The 12961-nt window shown below is 32.9% G+C and overlaps 2 protein-coding genes across 3 annotated transcripts; both read left to right on the top strand.

The window, feature by feature from the left end:
• Positions 1-206: 206 nt before the first annotated feature.
• LOC133695737 (peroxisomal nicotinamide adenine dinucleotide carrier) lies at positions 207-5295 on the top strand. 2 transcript variants are annotated; one of them, XM_062117671.1, is made up of 11 exons: positions 210-510; positions 621-698; positions 843-917; positions 1869-1999; positions 2512-2566; positions 2871-2978; positions 3616-3684; positions 3751-3858; positions 4017-4085; positions 4570-4624; positions 4908-5295. In XM_062117671.1, exons 1-11 carry the CDS (start codon positions 430-432, stop codon positions 5099-5101), a joined length of 1023 nt encoding a protein of 340 aa, XP_061973655.1. In that variant the 5' UTR covers positions 210-429; the 3' UTR covers positions 5102-5295. The 2 variants fall into 2 exon arrangements, with proteins under 2 accessions (XP_061973656.1, XP_061973655.1); XM_062117672.1 differs by lacking the exon at positions 2871-2978 and having other exon boundaries at positions 207-510.
• Positions 5296-8404: 3109 nt separating this feature from the next.
• Positions 8405-11726, top strand: LOC133696233 (signal peptidase complex subunit 2-like). Its single transcript, XM_062118356.1, has 5 exons — positions 8405-8636; positions 8728-8879; positions 9516-9597; positions 11189-11331; positions 11447-11726. Exons 1-5 carry the CDS (start codon positions 8535-8537, stop codon positions 11541-11543), a joined length of 576 nt encoding a protein of 191 aa, XP_061974340.1. The 5' UTR covers positions 8405-8534; the 3' UTR covers positions 11544-11726.
• Positions 11727-12961: the final 1235 nt, after the last annotated feature.

Genomic DNA, 12961 nt, shown 5'->3' with positions numbered 1-12961 from the left:
CTAATATTTTCACGAACAGTATCACCGCAATTTTTTTTTAAAAAGTTTATTGAGACAATCAATATTCAATAATTGAAAAGGATAAATTCCCCAAAAAATAAAAATAAAATCCGCAACCACCAAGAGAGGACAAAAAGGTAAAATGACATAGTCTCAACAACCAAAAACTGTCTGTTACTGGTGTGCTTTTCCAAAACGGAACAGTCGAATTAATAAAACATGTGTTGTTTTTGATAGCGAGGGCCACCCCGTCAAGTATGTGTGAGATGCTCCTCCGCTACAGCCAAGGTCAAAGATTACTGGGTTGTTTTTAACAAATATCTCTCTCTTACGCGTACCCACGCTCTCTATCTCCTTAAATTCGGATCTCTCTTTGTGTCTTTCCTTTTCCTTCCTCTACCCTCTCCCGGGGAACTAAGGAAATTTGACATGTCGGACGCCTTGATCAATGGACTCGCCGGAGCTGGCGGTGGGATCATAGCTCAGCTTATCACTTATCCTCTTCAAAGTGTACATCTCGCGATCTCTTATGCTGTTTTTGGATTTCTTTTGCTTTTGTTTTTTCTTTTAAAGAGAATCGTTTCTGTTTCCATCTGTTGTTAATTATTTGATCTGTATAGGTAAATACTCGGCAACAAACGGAGCGTGATGTGAAAAAGGCGAAGAGGAAGCATGGAACCCTTGAGCAAATGTGTCAGGTTTTGCTCTCGATTTTTTTCCTTTTCTTTTCATTTCTGTGATTTATTATTTTGCTGTTGCTGTCTTCAATTTTTGATAAAGTTATTTTTAGATCTTTAAGGCTCTAGTTTTAAATTTTAGTTTTTTGATTGGATGATATGTAGGTAGTTAAGAACGAAGGATGGGGACGATTGTATAGCGGATTAGCGCCATCGATTGTAGGTACAGCTTGTTCTCAGGTGAAGCAATTGTAGCATCTTAACTTTCTTTTCAACTCTTTTCTTTCTTGTTAGCATTGTTTAATGGATTTAAATAGCTTCAAAGATGTTAATTACTTATTTTGCCTTTTGGTTGAATGAGATGTTAACGTGTTGTTTGGTTGTCTATATGTGGTGCAATAGAAATTAGAACCTATGCAGCAACAATAATAATTTAAAGCCCCATAAAGGTTAGATATTAATTTAGTTTAGTTACCAATTCATTTCATGCTCATTTGGGAGTTTATAATATGTTGGAGGGCAACGCTGTAATTTGAGTGATCTGAAAATTGAAATAAAGTTTGGCAGGATACGCAGATATTTGCAAGTTGGTGTATCTAGTGGTAAGTTATTTTCCAGTCTATCCAAGAATAGTTCAGTTAGAGATAAAGCATTGTGATTCTCAATGAAAATGGTGTGTGCTCCCTTGGACGGTGAAAAATGTGCTTTCAATGCTGCGAGTCCGTGACTTACTGTACGTGTCTCTTTGTTACTCCAAGTTATAGTTCTTCTAATGCTGAGGGTAAATACCACTAACCATCCTTCGGGTTTCTAATATTTTTTTAATTTCCACTATCAGGTTATCTTCTTAAGCGCAAAACCTTAAATCACTGTTAAACCGTAAATGCATGATTCATGCAAAGAATTTAGATATTTTCGCAGGACTGATTACTTGTACACACAAAAACTTTAGTGAATAATATATATATTTTTAAAATTGTTATAGACTTGAAATCAAAGTCCTGTTAATGCATATGTGCTTGTCAGGGTGCAATAATACTGTTCTGTTCCGAGATACTTGTTATGTATCTTTTTTTTCTCTTCTTTGCTTACCAAGGATGAATTTTCTTAGTAATTTTGGCTTGCATAATTTTCCTTACTTTTCTTACATAGTTTTGTGATTTCTTATTATCTTTTATTTTTATGATACAGGGTGTTTACTATTATTTCTATAAAATATTCAGGGATAGAGCTGAAGCTATAGCTCGTGAAAATAAGAGGAATGGAATTGGTGATGGATCAGTTGGGATGTTATCATCGCTTATGGTGGCTGCCTTAGCTGGGTAATTTACTTCGTTTATAGAGTATGTATGAATTCATTTCATTGTATCTGTGGACTGTCAGAGCATTGAAGAGCTGGGGGGGGGGGGGGGGGTCGTGTTTTATCATGCTAGCTTATATCCGTGTCTGTTTTTTGTACATAGGGTTTCTTCAATCCTATTACACTGCCTATAATAGTTATTGCATTTCATTGTTACTGTGAATGGCCACAAGGTTGTTATCAGTTGCAACTATGAGTCATGTCCAGCTCCCGCAATCATAGAGGGGGCAATAATTTTCAATCATGCAGATCATATCTGTGTCTAACAAGTTTTGTTTACATGCTTAGGTCAAATTTTGTAAGGTTTTCTTCAATTCTAATTCACTGCATATAACAGTTATAGCGTTGGCTTTATCACTGAACTGCAAAATCAAAACAAGTTGGCACAAATTTCATTTGCACTTTGATCCATTATTGATTCTCTTTGCTCTTTGTGACTCTTATGGTTTCATGCTTGATGCTTTCTTTGTATAGGTGTACAAATGTGCTGTTGACGAACCCCATATGGGTAGTTGTTACACGTATGCAGGTAAAGAGCTAGCTGCCATATCAAGTTTCTATCTTAGATGTTCTAGTGAACACATTGTCTTAATCTCAACACTGATTGTCTAAATATGCATTAAAGCATGGAAATAACGCAAAATTTACTCTGCTGCCAAGCCAAGTCTTTGTTCTTAAATTATTCACACTTTTTTATATGTTTAGTGCCCATATTTTTTACATGTAATTGTGACTGTTTATAAAACAGCTATACAAATATAGAACTCAATGATACGCAAGTTTGTTGCTCTACTAGTTTGATATTTGAAGTTGAACCTGCTTTCGTGTTGCAGACTCATTCGAAGAACTCAAATAAGTCTCAGCCAGGTCACTCATCCATTGCCCCAGATGAAAAAGCATTAGATCCAATAGAGTGTCCTCCTTATGGAACTGGCCATGCGGTAGGCACAGTTAAATGCCAATTTATGGCTCTTATTCATTTACTCATCTGAAACTTGAAGAAGTTACTATTATTACACTAATGCTAGGAAAGTGCGGTTGATGTTAAGAATTTAGCTGGAAACTCTTTCTCTTAGATGTATATTACCCTATTGCATGTGTACATAACTAAATAAACATGTGCTGTGATTCTGAAATGGAAGAAATGCAAAAGAATAATGAAGGGCCAGGGCTATTGGTTGTTGAATTGTTAAAAGTCTTAAGAGTTTAACTATAAGAGCATAGGCTCAAGTCTTGAGGATTTCAGCATCATGCAAAGTTTTTGAATAATTGGTCTAACAAGAGAATCTATACACGTGCTTTCCTCGCGAAGCTTTAAAAGCAGTGCTTATTGGGCTAGGGGTGAATAAGGAAATAAAAAGAAAAAAAGAAAAAGAAAAAATCTCTCATCAAGAAATAGTTTATAGATTCAGATTGTTTGCTGCAATTTTATTTTATTTACCTATATATGGACAGCTTCGTCATATTGCTTCATTGCATATATTTGTTTATGGTTTAAATATGTTCTACCTTGTTGGTGGGAGGCATAATGCAAGAGTTTTGCCTTTGTGTTTTCTTTAATGAAGATAATGTTTACAGATTCAAGAACTCTATGATGAAGCTGGAATTCAGGGCTTTTGGAAAGGTGTATTCCCAACATTAATCATGGTATGTAACAATTGATTCTTAAATCTGTTAAGGATTATCACTGATTGCCCTGCTATTTACTTGCAGGTCAGCAACCCTTCAATGCAATTCATGTTGTATGAAACCATGTTGAAGAAGCTGAAGAAAAAGCGTGCCTTGGTTAAGCAGGGTGACACTGGAGTCACTGCTTTGGAGGTACCTTTCATTTCAGTTTCTTTAGTTCTCAATGTTCACACTTCTTAATGTTTGCTATTCTCTAAGCTGTTATTTCAGCAGTCACATACTTGTTTGCCATCCATTCTTTTTTAGTGGCTTGTTTTAATAGCTGAATAAATTGCCTGATTTTTTACCAGATATTTCTTCTTGGAGCTTTAGCAAAGCTTGGAGCTACTGTTGTAACATATCCTCTTCTAGTGGTAAAGGTAGATAAATTGATTTTGCTATTGCTATTGCTATTGCTACACAGACTTAGAAACTGATTTACCTGAAGGGTTTTCCAGTGAACTCACAAAATTCTTCCCTCACCAAAACTAATAACTACTGCATGACATAGGCTCACAGCAACTAAAAGTTTAGTGTAGCCTTATCAATTGCTCAAGGACATCAGGCTGTGCCATGCAGTTTAGGTCATCAGAAAGCTGAAAGCAGAAAAGTCTTTTCTGCAAATAATTTAGACACGGCCCTTGACTTAGAATTCAATTGTCTTGGGGAGAGGGAAGAAAAATAAATATGAAGACAAAAAAGTGAATGATAAATCAAATATTTGGTCAGCAAAATTCCAAATGTCCTTACCTTTTTGCTGAAAACCTTGCACTCGTCAAGTAGATTGATGTTTCCATGTAGGTTTGTTTCCGACTTTCTTAGGGTGACCGCTCTGATTCCTTATTGATCCCTTTGCTTATGCAGTCAAGGCTTCAAGCAAAGCAAACTACAACTGGAGACAAAAGACATCATTATGAAGGTTTGAACTATTTTGTTGAATTTTAATTATGTAATAAATTTACCTTTTGGCGTAGCCTTTTGCATGATGCACATATATGATAAACCATGCAACCTCAAAATTGTTGCATCCTTAGCGATTTTGTCTGGGGTGCTGTGGCCAACAGGTAGTGGACAGTGAGAAAACACTGCGCCCCTAGTTCCTTTACCATCTATGCTTGAGAACTCTACTACATATCCATTAATTTAAAATTTCCTTGAATTCATCTGAATGATGTTTTTTTCATTCATTTCCTTTGCTCCAGGTACATTGGATGCGATCCTCAAGATGATTCGCTATGAAGGGCTCCATGGGTTTTATAAAGGCATGAGCACGAAAATTGTACAAAGTGTTCTTGCAGCTGCTGTTCTGTTCATGATCAAGGAAGAACTTGTCAGGGGTGCTCGAATGTTGCTCACAAAGGGTGGCACTAGTACAGGGAGAACAAGGGCTGCCTGATTGGAGCTTTGTCATTGCATCTCCGCTTCTGATTATGTGGTCGGTGCTAGCATTATTAGGCTCTGACTTCGAAATAAGAAAGATTTACGGAGTAATAGTGCCAAGGTACTCAATTGATTATTTGGAAACTTATTCAAATTCAGGTAATTTATACCACAAGCGGCGAAGCTTAATGCTGCTTGCTTTACCCAGAATCATTGAAAAGAATAATGCTATACAGATAATTTTTTCATACAAAAACATGTGACAGTTGCGTTTTAAAAAATAATTAAAAATCTTGACGAGTTTACTAACTAATGGTCGAGACTTGAGGGAGCCCGGGATCGAGAACTATAAGATTGAGGAGCCTACCAGCAGGGTGACAGTCCACCAAGTTTTAATAAAAGTTGGCATGAGTTGAATAACTGGACTCTTTTGGTGCATCCTATTAGCCGGGTTAACTGCGTGGTTGTGATCTAACACCCCCATTGAGTTGTGCAAAGGTGCTGAACGCTGTGCATAAAGGTTGGGTCTAGCAATTATTGTTCGGCAACTGTTTTTAGTGAAATACTATATCATTTTTAATGGGTAAAAAAAATATTTTGCTGACATGTTTTCTAATGATTTTTTTGTTTCGAATCATTAACTTAAAAAGTGATGAATTTTTTTAAAAAATATTCATACCATGGATTTTTTTTTAATAAATTAAGACAATGACATATTAGATTAACCTAAGTTAACTTATTAAATCTATGATTCGGATTATGAAACCATAATAATTCTATAAAAAACAAATCTATATAAATTATGAAAGTTAATTTCTAATCAACTTAATATTTAATGATGTAATTAAAAAAAATTAAAAAAAACTACCTTGGTCAATATGGGTTATCCTACTAAACTTATAACTCGGGTCATAAGATCGAAATAACCTTATCAAAAATAAATCGAAAATAAAATACATAACCCAATTTCCAATCAACTTGTTTGGGAGTGTGATTGCGGTTGCTTTTCAAAATGTATTTCGCTCCAAAATATATCAAAATAATATTTTTTTTTTATTTTTTAAAAATTATTTTTGATATCAGCGCATCCAAATGATCTAAAAACACCAAAAAAATATTAATTTGAAGTAAAGAAAAAAATAAAAAAATTTCAAATTTGTTCAAAAGTATTTTTAAAACGTAAAAACAAACAGGGCAAGTGTTGAAGGGTGAAATAAAATAATTGTTTAAAAACAGAATTATAAAAAAACCCTCATCAACCTAGGCTAGTATATTAAAACATGATCTGGGTCATGAGACTGAGATATCTTCATAAAAAATAAAAAATAAAAACTACAAAGCTCTGTTTCCAACATATTCATGTTAAATGTTAAAATCGAGAAAAAAATCTATAAGACCGAGATAACTTTACGAAAAGCAAGTTGAAAAAAAACGAAACCCAATTCATAAACAATATAATATTGAAAGATAAAATTGAAAAAAAAAACTAAAAAAGAAGAAGATTGAGTGATTGAATGATGAAATTAAAAAGAATATATATTCAATTGAAAAATGACCAAAAAAATAAAACTAATTCAACTCGAGTCAGCCTATCAAACTAATGACTCAGTTATAAAATCAAAGTGACACCATGGAAAGCAGATAAAAAAAATTTCAAGTTAAAAAATGAACAAAGTCAATATAGGTCAATCTACTAAACTCGTAACTCAAGACATGAGATAAGAATAATCTTCTAAAAAACAAAAAAAAAATATAAAACTTAGTTTTCAACAAACGAAACTCAATTCATAAACAATATAATATTGAAAGATAAAATTAAAAAAAAAAACTAAAAAAGAAGAAGATTGAGTGATTGAATGATGAAATTGAAAAGAATATATATTCAATTGAAAAATGACCAAAAAAAAAACTAATTCAACCCGAGTCAGCCTGTCAAACTAATGACTCAATTATAAAATCAAAGTGACACCATGGAAAGCAGATAAAAAAAATAAAGCCTAATTAAAAAAAATTTCAAGTTAAAAAATGAACAAAGTTAATATAGGTCAATCTACTAAACTCGTAACTCAAGACATGAGATCAGAATAATCTCATAAAAAACAAAAAAAAATAATATAAAACTTAGTTTTCAACTAAACTACTATTGATAGATGAAATAAAAAAAAATCAATTGACAACCCAAAAAAAAAAAAACGAAATCAACTTGGATTAACCTGTGAAACCCGCGACCTGTATCATTAAATCGAGATAAATTTAAAGAAATAAAAAATAAAAAAAATTAAAAAACCTACTTTCAACAAAATCTAATGTTAAAAATTAAAATAAAAAACTAAATCTACGAGTCCAATATATAACCAAATAAAAAAATTATAAAATACAAATTCTAAAACAACCCAATACTAAATTATAAAATAAAAAAATAAATTATGAGTGTGGAGACAACAATTTAGTCAAGCCATTCAATGTTTTTATTAACTGTTAATAATAATGTTTTAAGTTTTAACAAACAGTTTTATTAGTTACAAAAAAAAAAAAAATAACATGGAAAACAATAAAATTATGAGAATGAATGTAGTGATTCTTCTCTGTAGTGCCTTTATCAATTGTTAATAGCAATTTTTCAAGTTTTAACGATCAGTTTTATTAGTAGTAGCATAACAGTTTAACCATTGTAGTGAAACGGGGGAACGCCACGTATTTTTTAAAGTATAGTTATGATTGTTTTTTAAAATATATTTTATTTAAAAAAATATTAAAATAATATATTTTTATTTTTTAAAATTATTTTTAATATCAACGAATCAAAATAATTTAAAAATATTAAAAAAATATTAATTTAAAATAAAAAAAATATATTTTTAATTTTTTTTAAAATATTTTTAAAATACAAAAATAAAATCAAACATAAACATCAACACGGGTAGATAATTATTCCCAGAACACGAGAAAGTCACCGTTTAGTTTTTAGTAGTTTTGTAAGTTAGTTTTTTGAGCAAAGTTGATATTTTGTTTTTTAAAATTTCTAAATTACCACTTATAATTTTGTTTATAGGAGGTAAGATTGGAGACTAAAATGAAGGATAGCTCAGCCAAACACATAATTTAATTGTGATGAAAAACCAACACAAAAAACGAGTTGCCATCAGATATGAAAAACATAAGGATTTAATGTTAAGTTTGTTTCGAAAAGGGACTGAATAATTATTTCATTAACAATACAGGGACCAAATAAATAATTTACTTTATAATCAAACACGTCAGCACGGCGCCGTTTCACTTCCCTAAATCCAACAACCGTGCATTATAGTTGCCCACCAGGCAAAAGTCAAGACTAGAAAGAAAAACGACCACTGTCTTGCTTGAGTCTCTTCTACGCATTATAATCCTCTACACAAACAAAACTGTCTTGAAAAAAATCTCCCAGATTTCCCTCTCGTTTCCTGTAAAAAATGCAAGAAAAGAAAACGGAAATGGCAAACAAGAAACCTAAGAAGGCAAATCTCTTAGATCACCACTCAATCAAGCACATTCTGGACGAATCCGTCTCCGAGGTAACACATAAAACATAAACCCTAAACCTCCTCACCATAGAATAGTTGATTTCAATTTCCTAATCGGTGATGTTTATATTTTGAGTTGTAGATTGTTACGAGTCGTGGATACGAAGAAGATGTGAGGATGAGCAATATAAGGTTGTTTTTTGGGACGATTATTATAGTGATTGCTCTCTTTGCTCAGTTCTACAACAAGAAATTCCCTCAGAATCGGGAATTTTTGATCGGATGCATCGTTTTATATCCTTTTTAATCAGTGATTTCATTTTAATTTAGTTTGATTCTTATTTGTGTTTGGTGGGTTGCAATTGTGTGGAATGAAATTATAGAATTTTGTAATTTATGTTTCTCAGGTTTGACAGGTTGAAAAATTGGAGTTTTTTTTTTTCAATGAATAATTTATGTTCTCCAGTGCTACTATCTGGCCTGTTTTGGGTTGAGTTTTGAATTTTTGAAACCGGTTGAGATTTGGAATCTTAAGCTTGTTTTTTAAATTAAAAGAACTCAATTAGGGGATGAATTATTGGGTAGCATATTCTTAATGTTTGTGAAACTGAGAATTGTGCTAATCTTAACGTGAATCCTCCCAAAATCGCTTTTCAAAGAATCTCAACCATTGGATTTGTGTGACCCCGGTGGGATCCACTCATTCAATGGATGGGATTTTTCGGGAAGTGATTTCGAGGATTATCTTTTCATGGAAATAATCGTTACTTTTGTAAGCCTGTAGGGTACGGTCTCTTACTGCTCACTGCAAAAACATTGTTTCAAAGTTGTTGTTTTCTTGGCAAACAAATGCATGGTTGTGTTTGAAAGGAACTGATTGGTAATGTGAAGATTTTAAACTCAGATTTGTTTAATCCTTGACTCTGGCAAGTATATAGTCTTCAATGGATTGTTGCAGCTGATCATCCACTTAAAAGAGAAGAATGCTATCTTAGTTACTTATCCTCCCAAGGTAAACTTCTAACTTCTATGCATTTTGTTACAGTAGCTGCAACTATTAAATAAAAATTGTGCATGTGGTTGGTATTAAGATATTTTGTTGGTGTTTTAATGTCTATTTTATATCATGTAAGGACCGATTAGCATGGGATAATTTTTAGATGTACAAACGTAATCTCAATATTCTTGTTTTTTAGACTTTGGAATTTGAGCTAAGCTAAAGGATCCCCCTCTTACCGAGTTGTGTTTGAAAAACTAGTGTTTTTTAGCTCCTGTCGAATGGTCAACTTTGAATCTTCTTCTGTGTGCTAAGTTTAGAAGCAGCTATTATAATTTTTACTGCATTTCTCCTGCATATGCACATGGCTTCTCTTTTCCTCATCTTTGTTTATATCTCTGCATACTCTTCATTTATTGTTTAATTAATATTCAATACCTAAGCATTCCAACACTTGTCATCTCTGCCTTTTGGTTTGGTACATTAGCCATTGTTTTCTAGCGATGTCTGTTGTTGACTTCTCAATCTTGATTAGTTGATAGGCATTTTTCGAGGGCTCTCACCCGTTTTCTGTCACTGTGAAGAGCATGTATTTTCATATTGCAACTCTTCTTTGTAATTTCTGTTTCTCTTGTCTCTTTTACAATATGTTTTGATGGGTGATGTTTTGAGGAGAGGGAAGGAAGGAAAATGAACTCTTCAAAGTTGTTTGAGAAAGGGAGAATTTTTTTTTTTGGGTTGGGGGGATGGGGGTTTCCTTAATTCCAGTCTTGTGCAGGATAGCAGTTTTTACTTTCGAACTTAGGGTGTTAAGGAGGGGGAAAGTTGTTATAATTTTCTGTGTTCTCTCCTCGCTCTGAAAACAAGTAATCTATTTCGACTTTTATGATTAAACCTTTCCTTCCCACCTACTAGCTAAATATGTGTCCTCCTATTTGAAGTTAGTATGACCTTTTTCTTTAATCTAATTTTTCCCCTAGAATAAAAATATAGAATTGGGTTAGCTTTTTTTTCTCGACTTTCTTATTGACCAGTCACTGTATTTGTAAAGTTGAATTTGAGCTGGGGTGATATGCTTGTAGATTTTGTTGCATAAACTCATGACTAACCTCTGTCCATACCATGGTCCTAGACTTCACTGTTTCCACATTCACTGTAAAAGTGTGTTTGGGCTGAAAAAACATCAAAGACAGTGAAGTCTAGTTTGATGCTTTTTTCAGCCCAAGCTCACTTTGAAAAACACTTTCAATCGCAGCCTGAAAGTTTCATTACGAAGTTGCCCTTTATAAATCCTAACCTGAAATAGTTGCAAGATTCTACAACATGCTTTATGCATATCCAGATAAATTTATTTGATATATCATGTTAATCTGTTTTTGATTCTCTTATGGACTCTAAGAATTCTGCCTATGGGTTTTTGGCTTTCGTGCGTGTCTATGAATATTGCCAGATGCTTTAGGTGCATTTTCTGTTATAAAATCGTACTTGTTTTAATTTTCATTAGCATAAATTTCATTATTTTTTTGCTAATGCCAGCCATTCTATCTCCTAAAATTTCTCCCTCCTTTTTTGGCTGCTTAACCCAATATTCAACGTTTTTGTACAGGGATCTTTCACCAGCACTGGTTTAGTGGTCTCTTCAAAATTGCCAAGATTTTCTGATGAGTACACGCTTACCATAGCTAGTGCTGATCCTAAATCAATTTCTGCAGGGAAACCAGTTCAGTTTACCAAAAGCGTCACCCAGTGGTATCTCTCTGTCACGCTGACACTCACACACACTCACACCACAAAATTTTAATGAAGTGCACGCGCAAAATTTTAATGAAGTGAACTAGGTATCTCACCATAGTTCTTTCTACAGCTTCACCAAGGATGGAGTTTTGGTGGAGGGCCTGTTCTGGAAAGATGTTGAGGCTCTAATTAATGATTATGCAGCTGAACCAAAGAAGAGCAAGTGATGTACCAGTTTGACAGAATGTGACCGTTTAATGGGTATACAGATAGTGCCTGGCAATATTATGATTTGATATGGATGGTCATTGAAATTATGGTTGTTGTCTTGAAAATTTTGAGCCAAACCAACTGAATTTGGTAGTCTTTCGTTATTCTAACACCCTTTAATAAATTTTTTGAAAACATAACACATATTAGAAAAACAATATAGTTTGAAGACACCGGGATACATAGATGACTATGATGTGGCATGAGAAAAAAAGGTAAGAAAAAGAAAAGAAAAGAAAGAATAAGTTACTAGGAAGGAATACATTGATGTTTTGTTTTTCAACATACTCGGTACTGTAAGAAAAATGTGGACGAAATGATTCTAATTATATTTTGGAAGATTATTAAATAAGATTGTAATTGGTTAGGGGTTTTGTTTTGTAGTTAATTTTAGATTAATTATGATCTTGTTTGGTGGTTTTTTAAGGTGTAAGAATCATTGTGTAAAAAATAGATTTTCAGAGTGTGTTTTTTGTGATTTATTTTTTCTTTTTATTTTTTTCATTCATCTCTTGTTATATTATCTTAATTTCTTTTTTTCTTGGCCATAGAATTTTGAATTTTATTTTATGGTCATTAAATTTTTATAAAATTTTAGGTTGATTTTTATTAAGTTGTACCAAACTGATATTTAAAAACACGGTTATGTTTACGCCATTTTACTTTTTAAAGATTTTTTTAATCTACTTCAGACAATGTGTTATTTTTCTGGAGTTTTTACCAAATTGTATCATTTTTTTAAGGGAAAAAATATCCTGATTTCGCTTCATCTTCAGACGACCAGTACATCACAAGTCATTGCGGGCTGAAAAAGTGTTTGGTATTTTATGCTTTCTTATGTTTTCTAAAAATATACATGCGGCCGCCTTGTACTTCGCTGTAATGCTGACTTGGCATTTGGCAAGCAGTGTGTTGAAGGATGCTCCTCAATCCTCATGTTAATGGCCCACGGACACTACCATGGTCCATGATTAAACTTTTGCAAAAATCGGATGCGGTAAATTACTTCCTCATCCAGTAGCCCGGAATGAGTTTGCGTTCTGTTGAATGAGCAAAGTCGCCCCATTCTTCTTCTTCCTTTTTTTTTTCTCGTATTTTTGCTTATTACCTTTGGACAAAAGTGAATGCTAACCTTTGCTTCATCGATATCTTTTTACTAATACTGATTATACATAACCGGAGCTTCAACATACTTCTCATATGGATGTTAAAAAAAAGGCCAACAAAGAAAATAAAAATAAAAGTTGACAGAAAAATAATCAACTTAGAAGGAAAAGCATTTAGTTTTAATTTTAAAAAACTGAAATTAATTTTGAACAGGTAAGTCAGATCCGCACAGCTAAGATTTAATAAATAGACAATTTTCAGCTAACCC

Source organism: Populus nigra, chromosome 6 (assembly GCF_951802175.1).
Source record: "Populus nigra chromosome 6, ddPopNigr1.1, whole genome shotgun sequence".
Taxonomy (NCBI): Eukaryota; Viridiplantae; Streptophyta; class Magnoliopsida; order Malpighiales; family Salicaceae; genus Populus; species Populus nigra.
Note: the sequence above shows the minus strand (reverse complement) of the source record. Positions and strands in the feature narration are given on the sequence as shown.

Excerpts from the sequence above, each read along its gene's own strand:
- LOC133695737 (XM_062117671.1), top strand. The coding sequence starts at position 430 with ATGTCGGACGCCTTGATCAATGGACTCGCCGGAGCTGGCGGTGGGATC. Across the intron at positions 2,000-2,511 it reads ATGGTGGCTGCCTTAGCTGG|GTGTACAAATGTGCTGTTGA; the intron begins GTAATTTACTTC and ends TTCTTTGTATAG. Across the intron at positions 3,685-3,750 it reads TATTCCCAACATTAATCATG|GTCAGCAACCCTTCAATGCA; the intron begins GTATGTAACAAT and ends ATTTACTTGCAG.
- LOC133696233 (XM_062118356.1), top strand. The coding sequence starts at position 8,535 with ATGCAAGAAAAGAAAACGGAAATGGCAAACAAGAAACCTAAGAAGGCA. Across the intron at positions 8,637-8,727 it reads TGGACGAATCCGTCTCCGAG|ATTGTTACGAGTCGTGGATA; the intron begins GTAACACATAAA and ends TTTGAGTTGTAG. Across the intron at positions 8,880-9,515 it reads TTGATCGGATGCATCGTTTT|GTATATAGTCTTCAATGGAT; the intron begins ATATCCTTTTTA and ends TGACTCTGGCAA.